This window comes from Populus nigra, chromosome 3 (genome assembly GCF_951802175.1).
Source record: "Populus nigra chromosome 3, ddPopNigr1.1, whole genome shotgun sequence".
In the NCBI taxonomy this organism is placed as follows: domain Eukaryota; kingdom Viridiplantae; phylum Streptophyta; class Magnoliopsida; order Malpighiales; family Salicaceae; genus Populus; species Populus nigra.
In genome coordinates, this window is record NC_084854.1 from 9935910 (window position 1) to 9955258 (window position 19349).

The 19349-nt window shown below is 31.0% G+C and overlaps 1 protein-coding gene across 2 annotated transcripts; it reads left to right on the plus strand.

Annotated features, from left to right (window-relative positions):
• Positions 1-2024: 2024 nt before the first annotated feature.
• LOC133688523 (uncharacterized) lies at positions 2025-4941 on the plus strand. Of its 2 annotated transcripts, none has more exons than XM_062108021.1 (6): positions 2025-2171; positions 2250-2378; positions 2783-3114; positions 3739-3831; positions 4392-4451; positions 4545-4941. In XM_062108021.1, the coding sequence occupies exons 2-6, from the start codon at positions 2267-2269 to the stop codon at positions 4737-4739; spliced, it is 792 nt and encodes a 263-aa protein (XP_061964005.1). In that variant the 5' UTR covers positions 2025-2171; positions 2250-2266; the 3' UTR covers positions 4740-4941. The 2 variants fall into 2 exon arrangements, with proteins under 2 accessions (XP_061964005.1, XP_061964004.1); XM_062108020.1 differs by having other exon boundaries at positions 2265-2378.
• Positions 4942-19349: the final 14408 nt, after the last annotated feature.

Below are 19349 nucleotides of genomic sequence, written 5' to 3' on the forward strand. Positions count from 1 at the left end.
TGTCATGTACATAGAAATGAAACTAAGATGTTCTTAAATATGATGACACAATTTTAATATAGGTTTATCAACTATGTGCTCCAAGTACCACCACACAATTTCAAAATAACATTTCCAAACAATAATGATTGGATATTGATATAATTAGTTTTGCAAGAAAATAAAAAAAACTAAAAACCTATTTAAAGCAACTTTATGCTCCAAGTCAAATTGGTTGTCCTTGTAAAATCAAGGAGGTCAATTTCATAGTAATTTGACATCTTCAACTCATATGTGATTTTTTATGAATTGTTTCACTTTGCACAAGCTTTTATCTAGTAAGACATAAAGTTTTCTCCATATGACATGTTCCCTTACTCCTTTTATTAAGGCTTTTTAAGTCACTAGCTCAATCAATTCTTCCTCCTTAAGCATCTTATCATTACATCTTCTCAAGTATGCTCGTGTAGACTCATCATTTTATTGGGCAACACTAAAAGGTTATGTGGAGTTTTTCTTAGCATGTATGTTAGTGCTAAAATGTGTCATTAGCTTGGTGTAGAGATTACTAAACCCTTTAATAGAATTTGGTTCCAAGTTATATCAGGCAAGCATAGACCCTCTAAAGGCTGTAGAGAGTATCTTGCATATCGAGTCATGATATTGGATGACCAGCTCTAAGTTATTGCGCATATTTTGTACATTCTCCATTGGGTTGGTCAATCAATCATAGTTGTCCAAACTAATTTCGATAGGAATATAGTCCTTAGGGAGTTGAGTATTCAATATGCATTTGGACAAAGAAGAACATCTTCACCAATGATAGATATAGACATTCTCCTGAATATACTTATGCATAGATTGTCTCTTAGTTCTTTTTTGTTGGGCTCTTGGGAGCCTGAACATAATAGGTGTAGAACGACGATTATAGTGACTAGTGTTCGTCCTATGATAACTAACGAAAGTTTATTCAAAGTATTTTCTTTTTGCATAGGTGTCGTAATAGTGTGAGTGATCCTTTGAGAAACTACTATGAATTTTATTCTTCATGGTCATCTCTAGATAGTGTGATCATCTACGAACTCCTGGTACAACTGATAGTCATGGTGTTAAAACATTGTGTGTTGTTGAGGGTGTTAAAACTTGTTAGGGTGGCAAGGTCTGATTTTCCCTTTAGGTTATCGACACAACCTGGGTGAGGAGTTGCACCTGACTAGTGAGTTGTTAAAGCTTTTGTTGGGTAGGAGTTTCCACGACAACGAGAGACTTGTCTCGCGTCCTAACCCAGGTGGGCATTGGTTGTGTGCCATGAAATGACTTGTAAATGTCAAAAACAAGCTTTAGAAAAGAAATCGATGGCTTTTTTTATCAGTTTCTCATGAACAACGCTATTGATGAAGTCCTAAAAATCCAAGTAGCCTAGGAATGAGGCTACCGAGCTGGATAATTAATTAATCAATTGGTTTTAGCAATTTCATCCATTCTCTCTAACCAAGGTGGTTGATAACTTATATTTGATGTTTGGTAGGTCAAGGCGGCTTGTGACTAGTACTTGCAATAGATCCCCTTTGGTGGAGGTGATTCTTAAATAAGTATATTTTTCGAGAGATATAATACAATAATATTATAGAGAAATATTCTCTCTCTCTCTCTCTCTCTCTCTATATATATATATATATATATATATAATAGACAATGAAAATGATGAACTTTTTTTTTTGAAGGTATGGTGTGTTTATAGCCCATTAGTTTTGTTCTTTTGTGAAGAAAAGAGGCTGGAGTGTAACTTTATCTTTGTAATATTTTGAGTTACATTATAAGTTGTATTCCACTCATTTTATCCGACTAAAGATGAATAAATGACAAACCATGATAGATCCAAAAAGCTATTAGAGAATCTGTTTTAAAATTTGATTTATTTTTTCAAATTTATTTCTTTATTTGGTTAAATTATGTTAATATATTAATATTAAAAATAATTTTTAAAAATAAAAAAATATTTTTAATATATTTTAATACAAAAATATTTTAAAAACAACACTAGTTCCAAATTATCATGCGAACCCTAAAACACCACACCCACGGCCACAGACTGCATCAACTCTCCACTGGACGCTTCCCTCTCCAATCTCAGACACGCACACCACCACTCTCAAGCACCGCCCGACCCGGCTTCTTCTCAAAATTCTAAGGTGCTTTTCCATCCGTTATTGAATCAAAAGAAAATGGGTTTATAGATTTTTTACAATGAATGAATGATAAAAGATAAGATTGTTTATTTGCAGAGATGAGAATGATAGCTCAGGTTTCGTTGCGTTGCATTAGGGATGGATTCTTGAGTAGCGGGCGATTTCAGGCTCCTCATCTTATCAAATCCCTCTCTACAAATGCTCCTTCAGGTACTGAATCCGTCTTTCAGATACTCTTTTAGATGTAACTTTTTTAATCGAACCTCCTTTAACTTTACTTCTTGTAAATAGACCGAAAGGGATGCCAATTCTCTCTCTCTCTCTCTCTGTATTTTTTTGTTCTTGTGAAATGCTGTTTTGGATGATTGGGGATTTTTTTTTTAAAAAAAAGAACCTTAGACGGTTTTCAAATAGCTTAAGTTAAAAATATGTAGCATTTTATTTAGTGATTGTATGATGGTTGACAATTGGTTATGTTATTATTTAGAGTTCCTTAGTACAATCTTCATATTATTGTCATTTTATATATATATTTTTTGTTTCATCTGGGCCAAATGTGGTGGAACCATATCTGAACTTCATTGTATTGTTTTTTATCTTTGGCATTTGATTAGATAATTGGATTGGAGACAATCAAAGCTCCAATTCTTTTGAGTCTGCTGATGGCTTTGAGCAACGAATATTTGGTGGCATTGATGGGGGTAATTCACATTCAGAATCCTTTTTCCAAAAGCTTGATAGACTGGCAAAGGCGCGCAATGGACCTGGTTCAAGGCTGAATGAACGAAATAGTTCTGATGATTTAGATTCGAGTTTTAACACATTAAAAGATGGAATGGATGAAAAGTTACAGGAAGCAGCTGGATATATAGATGTTGATATTGATGATATAGATGAGTATAGGCCAGATGCACACTTTGAAGATGGAGATACTTATGACATTAAGGTATGCAGTTGCGCAGCCATTGAATCTATACTTAGAATGTTGTAATTTGATCTGGTATTGTTGCTGTGTACTTGGTTCATACAGTTTGCTACCTTGAAGGGTATTCCTGGGGTGCATCTTGCTCTGGTTTCTTAAGTGGCATTGATATGTTGGTTTTGTGCTCTACTTAAAAATAAATAAATCCTTGTTTGATGTTCCCTCAATGTCCTTTTCTAATTTTAGTAAGTTCTGTGAATCATTTTTAGCAACCAGTTTCTATTACTATCTGATGTGCAAATTTTCTGTTGTCTTTATGGGAAATAGTTGACGTAAGATATTGTATTATGGTGCTAAATTATTCATACAGGTAAAAAATCACAGTTTGATGTTAAATGACAAGTTGTACTTAGAACTCTCCAGGGGGAACACAATGATGATCAGTTTGAAGTTGTGACATGGGTTGTTAATGGGAAAGAAATAATGTGCCTTGTTGCAGTATTCTATCTGCATTTGACTTTGATGATTGTTTCAATTGGCATCTTCTTTCAGAGCTTGACTATCGCTATTGCTGGTGCTATGACTTTGTACTCTTTATGCCTTTGTCTCCATGGTTGCCTTGTCTAAGACCTTATGGGCCATGTGCAGGATTTGGATCTCACGAAGCCATTTGCACGTAGAGAAAGACGGGATGAATTTTGTGTAACTACTGCGGAAGTTCTGAGTAAAGCTGATTTTCGGGTGAGCTTATCACACAATGTCTGTCATTTATGCTCCCAAGATATAATATTAAGTATAGTATAATTGTAGATGCCACTAATAGGTGTTACAATTGCCATTGTGAAGTATGAGTCAGTCAAGTCACTTGAAGTTCGAACTAGCACTAGTGATAACCACCGCCCAAGTGGCTGCTGGTAACATGCAACTTCATTCCCTTGGGTCCTTGAAACGATGTACTGTTTGGCATTATTCTTAGTTGCTTGCAAAATTAGTGGTTTTTGCCCATTGGTTTGTTCCTGTTGTGACTGATGGTTGCAATTTTCTCCTGCTGCTCTCCTGAACTAAATCAAATTGTAATTGTTTTATTCTTGATTCTACTTCATTTGTTGGAAAATAATTGCTAAATATTAATTCAAGTCAGGGCTATCCCTTGCAATCTCTACATTTTTATTGTTGATTATATCTTCAACTTCATTTGCTGGAACATAATTGTTAAATATTAATTCGAGTCACTATTATCCTTGCAATCTCTACATTTTTGGGCACATACCTAAATTCATCATTTTTTTTTCTCTGAGCAGAATGTTAGATTCCTTGCAAACTTCATAACAGATGCTGGAATTATTATTAAGAGGAGACAGGTAGCATTGAGTGTCAATTCAAGTTTTTGCTGTTCATTGAATCTATGATAAAAATGTGGAATCCTGCCTTACTTCATCATCTTTATTTTGTAGACTGGCATAAGTGCCAAAGCCCAGAGAAAGGTTGCAAGGGAGATCAAAACAGCTCGAGCTTTTGGTCTGATGCCTTTCACAACAATGGGGACAAAATCATTTGTTTTCGGCACTACTATGCAGAGTCAAGATGAGGATTTTCAATATCGGTCTTATGATCACTCAGTTGATGAAAAAGATCATGACGAAGCTTAGAAGTTGTGCCATCTCTTCAGCCCATGTTCTTCACTCCCTTTCTTTTGGCCCAGTTAGGTGCAATAATAACTACTAGTATCGGGTTTTGATAAATTTATTGAGGGACTTTTGGAAAAGTTATGCCACAATTTGAATGTTGTAGTGTGCTGGATAGAAAATAATATATAACTAGTTCCTTTACCTGTGCCACATTGCAGGCTAATCATTTTTGTCAATCTAAAAAAAAGTGATGTGAGGAAGCAAAAAACTTGATGCATACGGGCCAATTTTTTTAAAAAATATTTAAATGCTGACATGTTGAATAATATATTTTTATAAAAAAATATTATAATAGTAATATATTATATTGATTTAGATTAATCATTTTTAATCTATGAAATTCTTTTTGGAATTCACTTTGTTTCCTTGAGGCAAAAGCTTGACAATACTATGTTTCTGAAGGTTACAAGTACATGTTTGGGAACGCAGTGCAAACCGCGTTCCTAAAAAATTTAATATTTTTTTTATTAAAATTTAATATGGTTTGTACATTTTGGATCGTTTTGATGTGCTGATGTCAAAAATAATTTTTTAAAAATAAAAAAACATCATTAGCATATATTTCGACACAAAAAATTATTTGAAAAACAACCGCTACCACACTGCCGAGCACCCTCTAAATATGTTTGGTAGTGTGGTAGTGCGGTTGCTTTTTAAATAACTTTTTGTGTTGAAATGCATGTCAATGATGTTTTTTTTTTTTTTTAGTTGTGTGTGTGTGTGTGTGAAAGATGATGTTATTTAATTTTTAGTTAATTAAACATGAAAGGATGAAATAAGATAAAAAATATTAAAAAAAAACTGGTGTGAGCTAGCCTAAGACAACAAGATTGACATTTAATATGGACATCAAAGGGCGAACTAATCCGGATTAACTTGAAAAACTCGTGTCTTAGGTCATAAGATTGGAATAATTATATAGAAAAAGAAATTGAAAAATATCACAAAGCTATTTTTTCTTAAAATGTCGAACGATGATATCGGAAAAGAAAATAAAACAAAAAAAGATGTCAACCCCTATTAACTTTTCAAACTTGTGACTTAAGTCATCATATCAGAAGCACTATATATGAAAAAAATCATGAAACTCAATCTCTAGAAAATGAAATGTTGAAGGATGAAATTGAAAAAAATATAAACAAAAAAATTCAAAATAAAAATAGCAGTTAAAAGAATATTTTTTAAAATAAAAATAAATTAAAGGGCAACACCAAATTTTCACTTTGAGATTTAAATTGAAAAGAACAAAACATTAACAAAAGAAAAAAAAAACCAAAAGAATGAGGGCATAAATGGAAAATAAAAAACAATACACTATCAAGTTGAATTGAAGGATGAAACTAAATACAATAAAAAGTTTACAAAAAGTTTAAGGAAAAATATAAGAAATCATAAAAATAAGAATCAAATTGAAAACACCAATACACAATAAAAAAATGAACCTGTAGATTTTTTTAACATGTTTTTTTACATAAAAAAAATAAAAGATGTAAATAAAAAACTTATGCATGCATCGAATTAAATAAATCACGAACTATTATGTAAATAAATGGAAAAAAAATATTAGCAATAAATAAAAATATAATTCAAAAAATTGAGAGACGTAGATCAAAATATTTAATATCATAACATTGGTCATTTACCTGATTGTATTTAATGAATTTGTTTATTAAAATCAATTTGTAATAGAAATCAATACACATATAATTGTTTTTTGAATAAAATAAAAGGAAAAACAATATTATACAAGGTTGGACATATTAAAAACATTATAATAAAATAAAAATTTAATCCATATAAAAAATATAAACAAATATAGATAAATCATACTAACCTCTTAAAAACATAATCGCTATTTAAAAAAAAAGCTAAATAACCAAAAACAATCACAAAGAATGACTATTAATTAAAACATAAATTTTAAAATTATTTTAAAAAAGATATAAAAAGTTATTAATAAAAAAATTAAAATTAAAAAAAATAAGGTCAGGCACTGTTGGACTATGTAAGCTAGGCCAAGAGCCTGGCCAACAAGAAAGTGCCCACATGGGGCCTTTAAATTTTTTTTCTTAAGTTAATGGGGTGGATCTCGTTCACCCTAATTGTTTTTTTAAAAAAAACAACGCGTAATTTGAAGCTCCCCAGAATCTAGAAACTAGTTGGCTGGAAAAACAGGGTTGCTGTTTTTTACCAAAAAACTCATTTTCAACCCCTTTTTTTTTTTATCCAAGACACTTAGAAAACACTACAGGAACCTTGTTAAACCAATCAATGGTCTTCAAAAATGCAAAAAACAGCCCCAAAACTGAAAACAACTCAAAACTAAAAATCTTTTCGAGCTCAAATATGTTTTTGTAGGCGTTTTCAAGGAAAAAACAACACCTAATCTTAATTCCCCTCATCACATGGCACCATTTGACACAAAAATAAACGGTTTTGTGTCTTAAATCATCGCCAACGACAATTTTCTTCTTAACACTGAAATTTGCCAACCCCTCTCTCTCCTCCATAAAAAAAAAAGAGAACTTAAAAAAAAAATGAAGTTTGATACCAAAATTGAATTTTTTAAAAATAGAGGAACTAGTTACCTAATAGCAAAAAAAGATGGAGGACTAAAATAAACTTTGCTAACCAATTTAAAAGATACCATCTGTTTTACCTGTTTTTTTCATTTCAGTCTTTTATATTTTAATTTAATTTTTTCTAAAAAAAATACAATTAAATGTTAATTTGGATTGAAAAAGGTTTAATTATACCAAAAAAAATTCGAGAATTAAATAGAGCCATAAGAGAAAGTGAGGAGGGTGGTTCATGAGAGAGAGGGAGAAAGGTGGTGCTATGATTGGATTTTGTTGGAAGAGAGGGAGGGGGGAGACAATGATTTTATCAGGAAAAAGGAAAGAGGGTGGTTTCGATTTCAAAATTGAAATACTTGTATTCTTTTTATTAATTAGTGTGGTTTGTATTTACAGTTCTTCTCCCCTCCTCAAATCTTAACTAAATATAACATGATATCAATGATAAAACAACTATATATTTTGATATTAGCTAAAATCAAAATGAAAGAGAGAAATTGATAGAGACACTAGGGATTTAGAGCTTACAAGTGTAATGTAAATAAAAGAACATTTGATTTCATTTTTTTAATTAAAAACTTTCAATAACTCTTTGATTTTGTATGATTACAATGTTTTTAATTCATGTGCCCTTGCTTTTTTTTTTAAATCATCAATTGATATTAACTTTTCATATCATCTATGAATATCAGTTTTTATAAAATAATTATTAGTTTCATAATTTTTTGTTGAATAGCTATATATACAAATAATTTTTTTAGGGCAACACATTAAAAAACATAAAACAAAAGGTACCTAATATGCTCATTTTATTTTTATAAATAATAATATCTTAAAGATAATTATGAGTATTTCACCATTATTATTAACAAAAACCTAAAAGAGATTAGTAAAATACTATGAACTAATTAAGACACAATACACTAAAGATTGAAATAATGTTTTGACCTTTTGCCCTTCTTAACAATTTTGAACTAGTTTGGAAGTGTAATAATTTTTGTTTTTAGACACTTTTTAAAAGTGTGTTATTATTGAAAAATATCACATTAATGTTTTTTTAATATTTTTTGATGATTTTTATCGTACCTTTTACAAGAGCGCGACGTCCCGCGACCCTTTTCAGAAAGGTTAAGAGGTTGTTGGTTGGACAAAGAGTCGTCACCTAGTATTATAATTATTAGGAACTCTAAGATTCTAGGCAAGTGAATGGTTGCATAAAGAGAAGGTATTATAACTCTTAGTATGTCTCATCTGAAATAAACTGCATTGTTTTTCTTTGTTTGTGATTGCTATGGTCTGTTGGTGTTTCTATTTCTATTAGTGTGTCCATGATGGAGTTGCTACGATGAACACATCTTGATTTTATAGGTCAAGAACTTGATCTGAAAGATCTCTAAAGAAACCAAGTGTATTCACAGTTTATTCACTCCAAATGAACCATAGTTAGAAATCCAAAGTGATTAAATGATTGTCATTTTTTCTCTTTTTTCTTTGGTATTTTCGTATGTTTATGATTCTTGTACCATGAGATATAAGGTGAAAAATCTCCAATTATCATTGACTTCTTTCAAGAAAAACTTGGAATTTTTAGGTATTGTGTTATTCCAAATAATATTTCAGATAAACTTCAGTTTTTATTTTTATATTAGAAGTGAATGAGTTGTATTACTCCTAATCATATTTTAGATATCAATCTTTATACAAGGTTTCTATCCTTATATTAAAAGTGAATAATAAATTATCATTCATAATAATATTTTGGATATTAATCATTTTGTAGGTTTTTATCCTTATATTAAAAGTTAATAATATATTTCTTTGCCAAAAATAAGTTTTTGATATTTTTAAAATATAAGCCAAAATCTTTTGAAATTCTATAAACTGGTTGTAAAATCAATGCAATACTTTGTATTTTTAAACATGCAAAAAAACTTTTTTATGAGGTTTTTCTTAATTTTAAGACATGCTCCAATATTGTTTTTGGATTTTTGGCCACATGCAAGGAAACTTTTTATTTATTATATTTTAAAAAATATATTTTTAATTTTTTAAAGCTTTGTTTGGCAAAAATCTTTTTTTGTTAAATAAAACTGTCAAAATAGGTCTAAGGACGTGTTTGCTAAACACACCCTTAAGCTGAAAATTCCTTTATAAAAAAGGTTGAAAAAAACAAGGCCTTGCACATTTGACTCAAATTTGACCCCATTAGATTGATTTGAATTTTTTGGTTCGACAATAAACCGAATAAAAAACCACTAGTTTGATTAGAAAAACAAACCAAAATCAAAACCCAAAACAGATCAAACTTGCAAAAAATACAAATGCATGAAATTTTTTGTCAAAAATATATCAAAACCCAAAAAAACTCAAGAACACGAAGAACATCCTCAATAAACATCAATCAAAACCTAGACCAAATATTAATAAAACAAAAACATAGACATGTTGAAAATCAATCCTCGAACCATAATCAAGCATCAAACATCAACAATTATCTATTAATAATCATAATTTAATTAAAATAGGTTTCGGTGCAAAAACAAAACCCTATGATTAAAACTTAGAAAAAAACAATTATTTATTTAAAGTAAACCTTGATTATTGATTAACCAAACCTCATGAAGTTGTTAGTGCAAAGAATCGGATCAAAATTGGTCCAAATCATAGAGTTAAGGCAATGTTCTTCTCAAGAACACTACCTATAAAACCTTGAAAATACAGAACAAGCTGCCAACCCAAAAACATGCATACCAAGCCCTAAAACCATGCTTTTTTTATTCACACAAACCATATTATCATTGTTACATATGATTGGATCAAAACAAGTAAAAAACAAAACACCATCTTCTCAAGATTATGCATGAAGTTCCTAACACCAAAATTACAGCCCTATTGACAACCAACAAATGCATTAAATTTCAATATGAAACTGGCCCTTTAAACACTTGGGACTCAAAGCAAACTCAGGAACCAAGAGTATGCATTAACAACCTAGAAAAAGACATTAAACACACACTACCACTTTTGGCAAATTCAAAAACTACTATATTTCATCAAATCTAAACATCCAAACATCTTCTAAAACATCCAACAATATTAACAAACAACCTCAAACAAGATTAAACGAAAAAAATAACATTTTGTGCATTTATCAAAATCAAAACTAAAGACATTATAACACCAAAAAAAAGTTCATAAACATTTTTAAACATGTAAAACATGCTAGATGTGTATCTCATAGACATCATTTACTAGGTTAAAGAAAGTTTATACCTTTAAAGCTCACTAATTGTTGCCGCCCCTTTATGCGTTTCTTTTGAAACGTTTATCTTTACCATACTCAAAGCTTAAGAAATCCTTATGCTAGGCTCTTGAACCTTCACATTAATCTTTCTTATCAAGATTTTCCTACCCATTCTTCCTCTTTTTTCTCCTCTTTGCTTTGATTTTTCAGGGGGCATTTATAAGGTTTCAAGCTAGGACTTTAATTAAGTTTTGATCACGATTGATCAATGTTTGAACCTTTTATCCAAATGGGAGGGTTTTAGGTAAATTTTAATAGCTAGAAACTTTGTACCTTGATGGTTTTGCAACAAACTTGATTTTTGAAGATTTTGGTGGTTTTGCTAACTTGGAAACAAAAGAGTTGTTTTTAGCCTTCTGATCTTGAGGGAAAGATGTTCATCCCTTGATAAGAACCAACTCAGAAGGTTTAAGGTGTGAACACATGAAAAATCTCAAATTTTGCTGATTTCAGTCCCTGAAGCCACACATTTTTTTTGGTTTGGTCTCTTGTTTTGAATTTCTTAAATCAAGTCTTTTATTGCCTATCAAACTTCAATATTTGTGCAATTAAGCTCTTGATTTGATAAATTTAGCTTTTCAAAATTGCAATTCAACCCTCAAACTTCAAATTCTTTCAATTAAAGCTTAAATTGAATTTAAAAATCAATTTTCTTGTAATTAAGCCTTTAATAAATTGAATTAAACCCTGAAAAAATAAAATTGAGTCCTTAAACATTCAATTTTAAATTTTCCTTCCCAAATTCAATTTTCTAATTCAAGGGGCTTTCACCAGTTCATTTTGGATTGTTAGTTTTTTCAACTTTGTATATTTTGATCTTCCCTGACCAATTTTTAGTAATCTTCTGGGTGTTCTTTATGTTCTCTCCATTGATATATTTTTTTAAAATTTTTTCAACTTTTTATAAAAATTTTATTTCCTTTTTCTGATTTTTTTTGCTTTTTTTCCCTTTTATGATTTTTTGTATATTTATATGGATCCTTAAAATATATAACAACAATTTTGATGTGCTGAAGTCAAAAATAAATAAAACTGAAAAAAATCATATCGATGCATTTTCATAAAAAAAATTCAGATTAAAACGTAACTTGCACCATAATACCAAACACACAAAAAACCCAAAGGCCTTGTTGATGAGGTAATTTGGGTTTTTTTTTTTTCATATGGCTCATTAGTCATTATCAAAATGATTGGTACGAATTAGTATTTGCATATTTGGTTTTAACACAATAACATTATTTAACCTAGGGGTGTTCAAAAAAACTGAATAACAGAAAAAACCGAGAAAACTGATGAAAAATTAACCGAGAAAACCGAACCGAGATGAAAAACCGATTAAACTGATTACTAAAACAAAAAATCTTTCAAGTTCGGTTCGGTTTCGGTTTCACCACCAAAACCGGTGAACCGAATCAGCTACCCATAAAAATAAAGCTAGAAACGACCTAGTATAAATACTAAATGCAAATGGTATAGTAAAGTGTAAACCTAAACCTAAATTTACTTTTGCACCTGCCGCTCACACCAGATCCTTCTTCCTTTCCCCTTCAATTTTCATCTTTTTTGCCTCTTGCCCCCGTATCTGTTTCTTCTCTAACTGATCAATAAGCAAATAACCCAGATCTTCGTATCCATCTAGTATACTTGCAGTAAAAAAAAACCCGAACAAAACCCCTTGGCGTCTCTCTTCACCTACAACAGAAAGAGTCAAAGAGGTAAAGTTTACTGTTTATCCATGTGTTAATTCTGGCCTTCGTGTGCTTGTAAGTTTTACTTGTAACATTTGTTCCATTAGAGATCTCTGACATCTGCTTCTTTTTCTATCCTCTTGCAGCTAGGGTTTTTGCATCTTTCTTCAGGTTTGCCCGCTTTCCCCGGCTCTCTCTTCTTTCTGTTGATTTGTGTTGATATCGAGTTATTGATTGCTTTGTGTTGATTTCTGTTGATTTGTGTTGACTATTGATATCGAGTTATCTTTCAAAGTTTTTACTGTTTTTACATCTTGTAACATTTTTGTTGATTTGTGTTGATCTCTAATCTATGTTGATTTGTGTTGATACCAATCTATTTTCTGTTGTATTAATTCTGGACTGCTGGTAGTATGTTCATGACTTCATTTTATTTTATTAAAATTAAGAATTCTTTAAATTTTAATTATATTTTGGTGATTCAAGGTAGTCTTCTTTGTTCTTGGCTGATGTATGTTTAGTATTTTAGCATCAATGGTGTCTTCTTTCTTTTACAGTAATAATCCTTGCTCATAACTGGGATTTACCAGTTGTGTAAACATTGTTAAGCAGTAATTTTAGTGCATTAAAGGCCTTGGAACTGCTCTGCTCCAAATCTAGAGTTGTCAGATTCCAGAAGAGAGCAAAATAGGGGGGTTTGCTTGTGTTTTTTTTCCTTCAAGAAAAGGAATGGATGGGTCAGTGATGTGGACATTTTTGGATCTTTCTTAGTGTGATAGTTGTTTGATCTGATGACTTTATTTTCGAAGTAGCTGGTTTATTTGGAATCATGTGTGGAGGTCATAACAAATGCAAGAGCACTGAAATTGATGGCAAAATCACTTTTCAACAATTTATGTAAGCAAATTGTGGAGATCTTTAATGGGGTCTTTCCCTGTTTATCAATGCTCTCGCTTCCCAGTAACCTGCAAGCAGTGAATATTTTACATCTTTCTGCTAAGTAGCTTTACTTTGATAAAATTATAAATGTGATGTTATGATCTATGTGACATGCACAGTAAATGTGTTGGATCAGCATGTGTAAATGCCACGAACTTTCAGGGTTTTGCTTGCTCTTTCCTTCATTTTTAGAATAGAAATTGGTCCATTACAGACTTTTTGCAATTGAAATTGGTCTATTACAGACTTTCAGGTTCATTGTATGTGTAATTTCCAGTATGCAGGTTTTTTAGAATAAAGAGGTGATAGATGCCTTTTTGCAATTATATGAACCTAACATGATGCTCAACTTCTGCTTGATTCTCAATTGTAGTCAGATGTTGATTCATGTTGTTGTTTTCTTAATTTTCAGATGGATAATAGGGAAAATCCTACATCGAATGAGTCAAATCCTTCAAGTTCAAAACCAAATTCTTTGCCTATTCCAGTTCTAGTTACTACCTCCAGCACAAACAACAACACTAAATAAGGTAATCCACCTTCTAGATGTAATAAAAGAAAAACATCCCAAATTTAGGATCACTTTAAAAAACTAGATGGTAATGCTAAAACTCATAGGGCTGCATGTAAGTATTGTGGAAAAGACTATGCATGTCATACTATACTTAATGAGATTAGTAACATGTGGAGTCATCTAGGTGTATGCAAAAAATTTTCTTCATGGATTATATTGAAAATTCTGAGATGATTGAGTGAGGTAATTTCTCTTACAAATTTAAATTTAGTTATTTTATAATATTGTTTATTTACATATGTTTAATCTAACATTTTAATTTATGTTTTTGTAGAATTTGGTGAAAGTTTAAAAATCTCAACTGATTATTTGTAAGTAGCATAGTTATGAAACCCAACCCGAAAATTAACCCGGGCAAGAGACCGGGTTCTGGGTTTTATGGGTCGACCCAGGTTAACTCGGGTCGACCCGTACGAATGCAGGATACTTAATTATTTATGAGTCATCCCTTCAAATAAAGCAAAATATCACCTGCACACGTTAAACCTTTACCTTTGTTGCTATCGATGCTCTCCTTCACTTGCAAGTTGTAACTAGCCATCCCAAAAATTAACAGTAAAGAAAGAAAGAGAGATAGAGCAGAGAGAGATCTGTAGCGCTTGTTGCAGATAGGGAGAGAGAAACAGAGAAAGATCAACAATGAGAACTAGCAATCATTTGATAGGGGTACTCAATACCCATCCCAGGAGGTGGTATATGGCTAAGGAGAAGAGCTAACAACACAGATTGTTTGAAATTCTTATAGTGGCCGTTGATAGTAAGTGACACGACCAAAAAATTGATGTCTTTTCCCAAGTGCAGGAGTGTCGAAGTAATAAATAACCCGACAAGATCGGGGTCGAACCACAGGGAGGTTACTTGTATAAATTATAAGCAACAATAATACAACAACAACAACAATAATGATGATAATAATAATAGTGAAGAAGAAGAGGAAGAAGTTGATGAGAACTTTAGAGATGGAAGATTAACGTAGGATTAAACAATGATAACAACAAATGTCAAGGTTAGAGGATCCACTAATGGTACATCAAACAAGTATAGTATAAACTCTTATTATTCAACTGGAAACCACACACAAAGGAGGTTCCAATCGGATTATAAATTGTTAACATGATTACATTAGTTATCTTATTCGAATAATGCTAATATTTGTAAATGTTGTCATGCATTCATGATTATAACTTATGTTAACAACAAATCAAGTTCCTTTCATAGCTCAGGTGTCGGTTATACCATACAGTATGGGCTATGAAAGTGCCAAGTATTTGTTGTACCAAATGTTATACAACATAAATCTAGATTAACCATTTAACAAGCAAAGTATTATAAGTGAACAAGATAGCAAATATAAAGCATGTTAGTATCCAACATTAAGGTCCATGTTAAGTTTATATTATACTTATTCTTACACCATTAGTGTACCCTTTTCACCTTGACATAATAAACTTAGTTAAACATAATGAAAGAAAGAAACATAAATAAACAAGGAAAGAAAATGAAAAGCATAAGCAAGAGATTAATTATAAGCAAAACTTAAGCATTACAAAATATAAAGAGAGAAAGCAAGAGCATGATCTTGATTTGAACACCAAGATGCCTAAATACATGGCAAATGCCTCCTTTTATAGGCCAAAATTCGGAACTATTGATTTGTTGACTAATTGATGAGTGGGTGGCCACATTTTGACTTGGTGACAATTCTTATCTTCTTGTCTACCAAAAACGTCATTGATGATGTCATAATTTGAACAAACTTAAATCATGAAAGTTCTAGTAAATTGTCTCATCTTTCCAGGGTAAAAATTTGAGATCATTTGAATTTCTAGAACTCGAGATATGGGCTAAACACTGAACAATGTCTGGGCTGCAGGACAGATTCGTACTTCTTCGTTGTTGCTACAATTTGGACTTGAAAACGGCCTTTTTAAATCTTGGGTTGCACATGAAAGTTGTAGGCCTATGTCTTATATTTCCATCCATATAAAATGGACCTAAATCCAAGATCTACAGCTCCAGATATGACCCAATTACCGAACAGTGTTCTAGTTTGGACTGCACCAGCATCTCTTTTCTAAGTTTGGCCATCTCTTTGTCCTTTCAATTTCAGTACTTCAACTCATCAATCAATTCTTTCATTTATGTGATAGGCCTGCATTTAAGATGAACATTTACCATAAATTAAAGGTATCTTATATAATTAGATATGTTATTATAAAACATGCTTTAGTTAAGGAGTTATTGATACTTCAAGTGCAAAAATGATGATATAAAACCTTGATAAAAATGCACTTTTAAGTACTAATCAGTAAGTGGGATCTCAATCATGGTCGTTTCTTTAGCTGGTTTCACTGGTGCGTGCTATTGAAACACTTTCTTGATATGGGTTTACCTATTTGCTATGTTCTTCATCATCGCCGCACTTTTAGGGTTCATCATCTTTCACTAGCACAAGATTAGCTCTTGTATATGAGATTCTAAGGTTTGTGGTAAGATGGGGAGAAGTATTAATGGCGTCCCTGAGACTGCAGATATGCTCGACTACAACTTCCCTCGTCCCTCTCTCAGTCATCCCCTGGCCTTTTGGCCAAAACCTTATTCTTCCCAAGTCTACACAGAAACGACATTCGAAAAGGAAAAACACCGGGTCTCGCCCGGGTTTGCCCCAGACCGGGTTTTGCTGGGCTGTTACATTAACCGGTCTTTTAACAAACCCGAACCGGTCCAGCCACCGGGTCGACCGGGTCCCGGTTCGACCCGCTGGGCCGGTCCGGGTTTAATAACTATAGTAAGTAGTATTGGTGGCTTGGTGCAATCTTGGAATATAATTGTTTTAGGTAATTAATTTACTTTACCTTGTTAATTTCCCTAAAAATTTTGCATACTTAATTCTTTCAATAGTTAAACTATAATATGTTGCTAATTTGCTAGTGTTTTTTTATAGCATTATCCTTGCTGGAATTTGTGGCTAGTGTTGCTGGAATTTTTGGATGCTGGTGTTGCTGGGTTTTTTTCTTCAAAGTTCATATTATGACGGATGTTTATGATAATTTATTGATGGTTGCTAATGTATTCACTCGTACTTTTCTAGTGCGAACAGACTTTTAATTTGAGATTTTAAAATTTGATCATGCATCTTGCATATTGCATTGATTTAGCACTTTGGAAAGTATATTAAAAGTCAGCTAATTTGCATCTCAGTGAGATTTTAATTACTGTCCTAATTCATGTCTAGATTTTAATTTATATTGAAAGTTAGTAAATTCATATTAAAAGTTAGCCATGTGAATTTGCTTAACATTATAAATATTTAAAAGCTGAACTTGCTTTAAATTTTAAAGCTTAATTTAACCCAAACCGTAAGCCAATTTTAAAGTTTAGCCATGCTAAATCTTCCCAAACTGTAAGTCAATTTAAAAAAAAAACCAAAAAAACCTATGGGATTAGGTTTCCCAATTTTTTCCTTAAAAAACCGGATTTAACCGAACTGGACCGGTTCGGTTTGAACTGGTTTCCGGTTCGATTCGGTTAATTTTTTACAACAATACTGTAATTCGGTTCGGTTGGTTTATTTGAGTTTAAACCAAACCGAACCGAACCGAACTGTGAGCACCCCTAATTTAACCACCCTAAGAAGCAAAAAATATTAAATTTGCATTCACAAGCTTCTTCTTCTTTTCCTTTTATAAGCACAATGAAATGAAAAAATAACCCTTAGAATAAAATATGATTATGCTATCATGCAGTGAATATTTATATCTTTTACCCCTTTTTTTGTTATAATTAAGTTGAAAAAAAGAGCAATTTAATATTTTAATAAATATAAAATGTTATTTTAAAAAAGTGGTTGACACATGCATATGTTATCATATGGAAGACACCCGTACCATTCGGGCAACATTCAAATCATCTCAGAGGCCCCTCCATCCCTAGGAGACACATGTGGTGAACAATTCTTTGATTTGGCACCGATGACCTTTTCTTTTCTTTCTTTTCCCTCCAACTTGATTTTTATGCATGTTCCTCCAGTTTTTCAAAATAGTCGTTCAATTAGTTTTTCCTTTTAAGTTTGTTCCATGTTCTTTTAATTACTATTTTTTATTTGAAATAATTTAAAAAAATTATAATTGTTTTTAAATTTTATCATCCATCGATTTTTGCATCTATCATATTTGGTCTTCATTCTTTTGATTGCTATTTTTGGTTTTTATTATCATTTTCTTGATTTATTTTATTTCTCAATTTCATCCCTTGTTATTTTATTTCATTTAATATTTATAATAGATTTGGTCCTCTTGGTTTTTTTTTCTTGATTTTTTTTTCAATTTTGTACCTCATTGTTTTATATCATTTAGTTTTATAGCAGATTTGATCCTCATTTTTTTGTTGCTTTTTTTATTTTTATTTTTGATGATTAAGAATTTTGCTTTGTGATTTTTCCGGGTTCGTCTTCTATGGGGTAACCCAGTTTCATGACCTAAGTCACAAGTTTTGAAAATTAGCCTTATTTGAATCCGACCTTTTTTAGGTTCTTTTTGTTTTTCAAATTGATTTTTTTTAATTTCATCATTTAACATTAGGTTATTGAGCCTTTAATTTTTTGATTTTTGTTACTTTTCTTTCTATGAGATTATTTCGATTTCATATTTCGAGTCACATTTAGTTAAGTTAATCTAGATTGACTTGAGTTTTTTTACAGTGTTTTTCTTAATCAATTTTTTTTTCAGTTTCACATTTTATTATTTAGTTTGCTTGAGTGTTGACCTTCATTATTGTATTCATTCTTTTCTGTACGAGGTTATCCCGACCTCACAATTAGGCTGTAAATTTGACACGCTGACCCGAGTCAGGTTTTTTGTTCTTTTTTAAAATTGTTCAATTAATTTTTTAATATTTATTTCGTTGGTAATTGAACTTTATATATTTTTCAATTTTATTTTTATAAGTTTATCCCATTCACATTTAATTTTTGTTTTGTTAACAAATAAGATCATTGAGATCTTTTAAAAATATTTCAAGGATATATTTTTATAATATTGTAAAGTGTTTATTTTTATATTAGTAATTGTTGTATTTTTAGTTTCTTTTTATTGTTGTTATCTTTTTTATTTTGAAAATTATATTAACTAAATATATTGAATATATTCAAATCTTGCTCCAATAAAAATATTATTGTTGCATGAATATTCTTTTATTTTACCTTAAAAAATTTATCTCAGCTGACGTGATAGCACAAGCCATCCATCAAAGTAAAAACAATAATTTGGTTAATAATCATACGAATCCACATGATAACATCAGGTTAAGAAATGTGTTTCCTCTTTTTTCTAAGTTTGAGTCACAGAGTTAGTATCTGGTATTGTTAAAGACGGTTTAATATTATAGTTGTGGTTGTTTTAAAAAAAATATTATTTATTTAAAAATATATTAAAATAATTTTTTTTAAATAATTTAATTTTGATACTAGTAAATTAAAATAATTTAAAAACA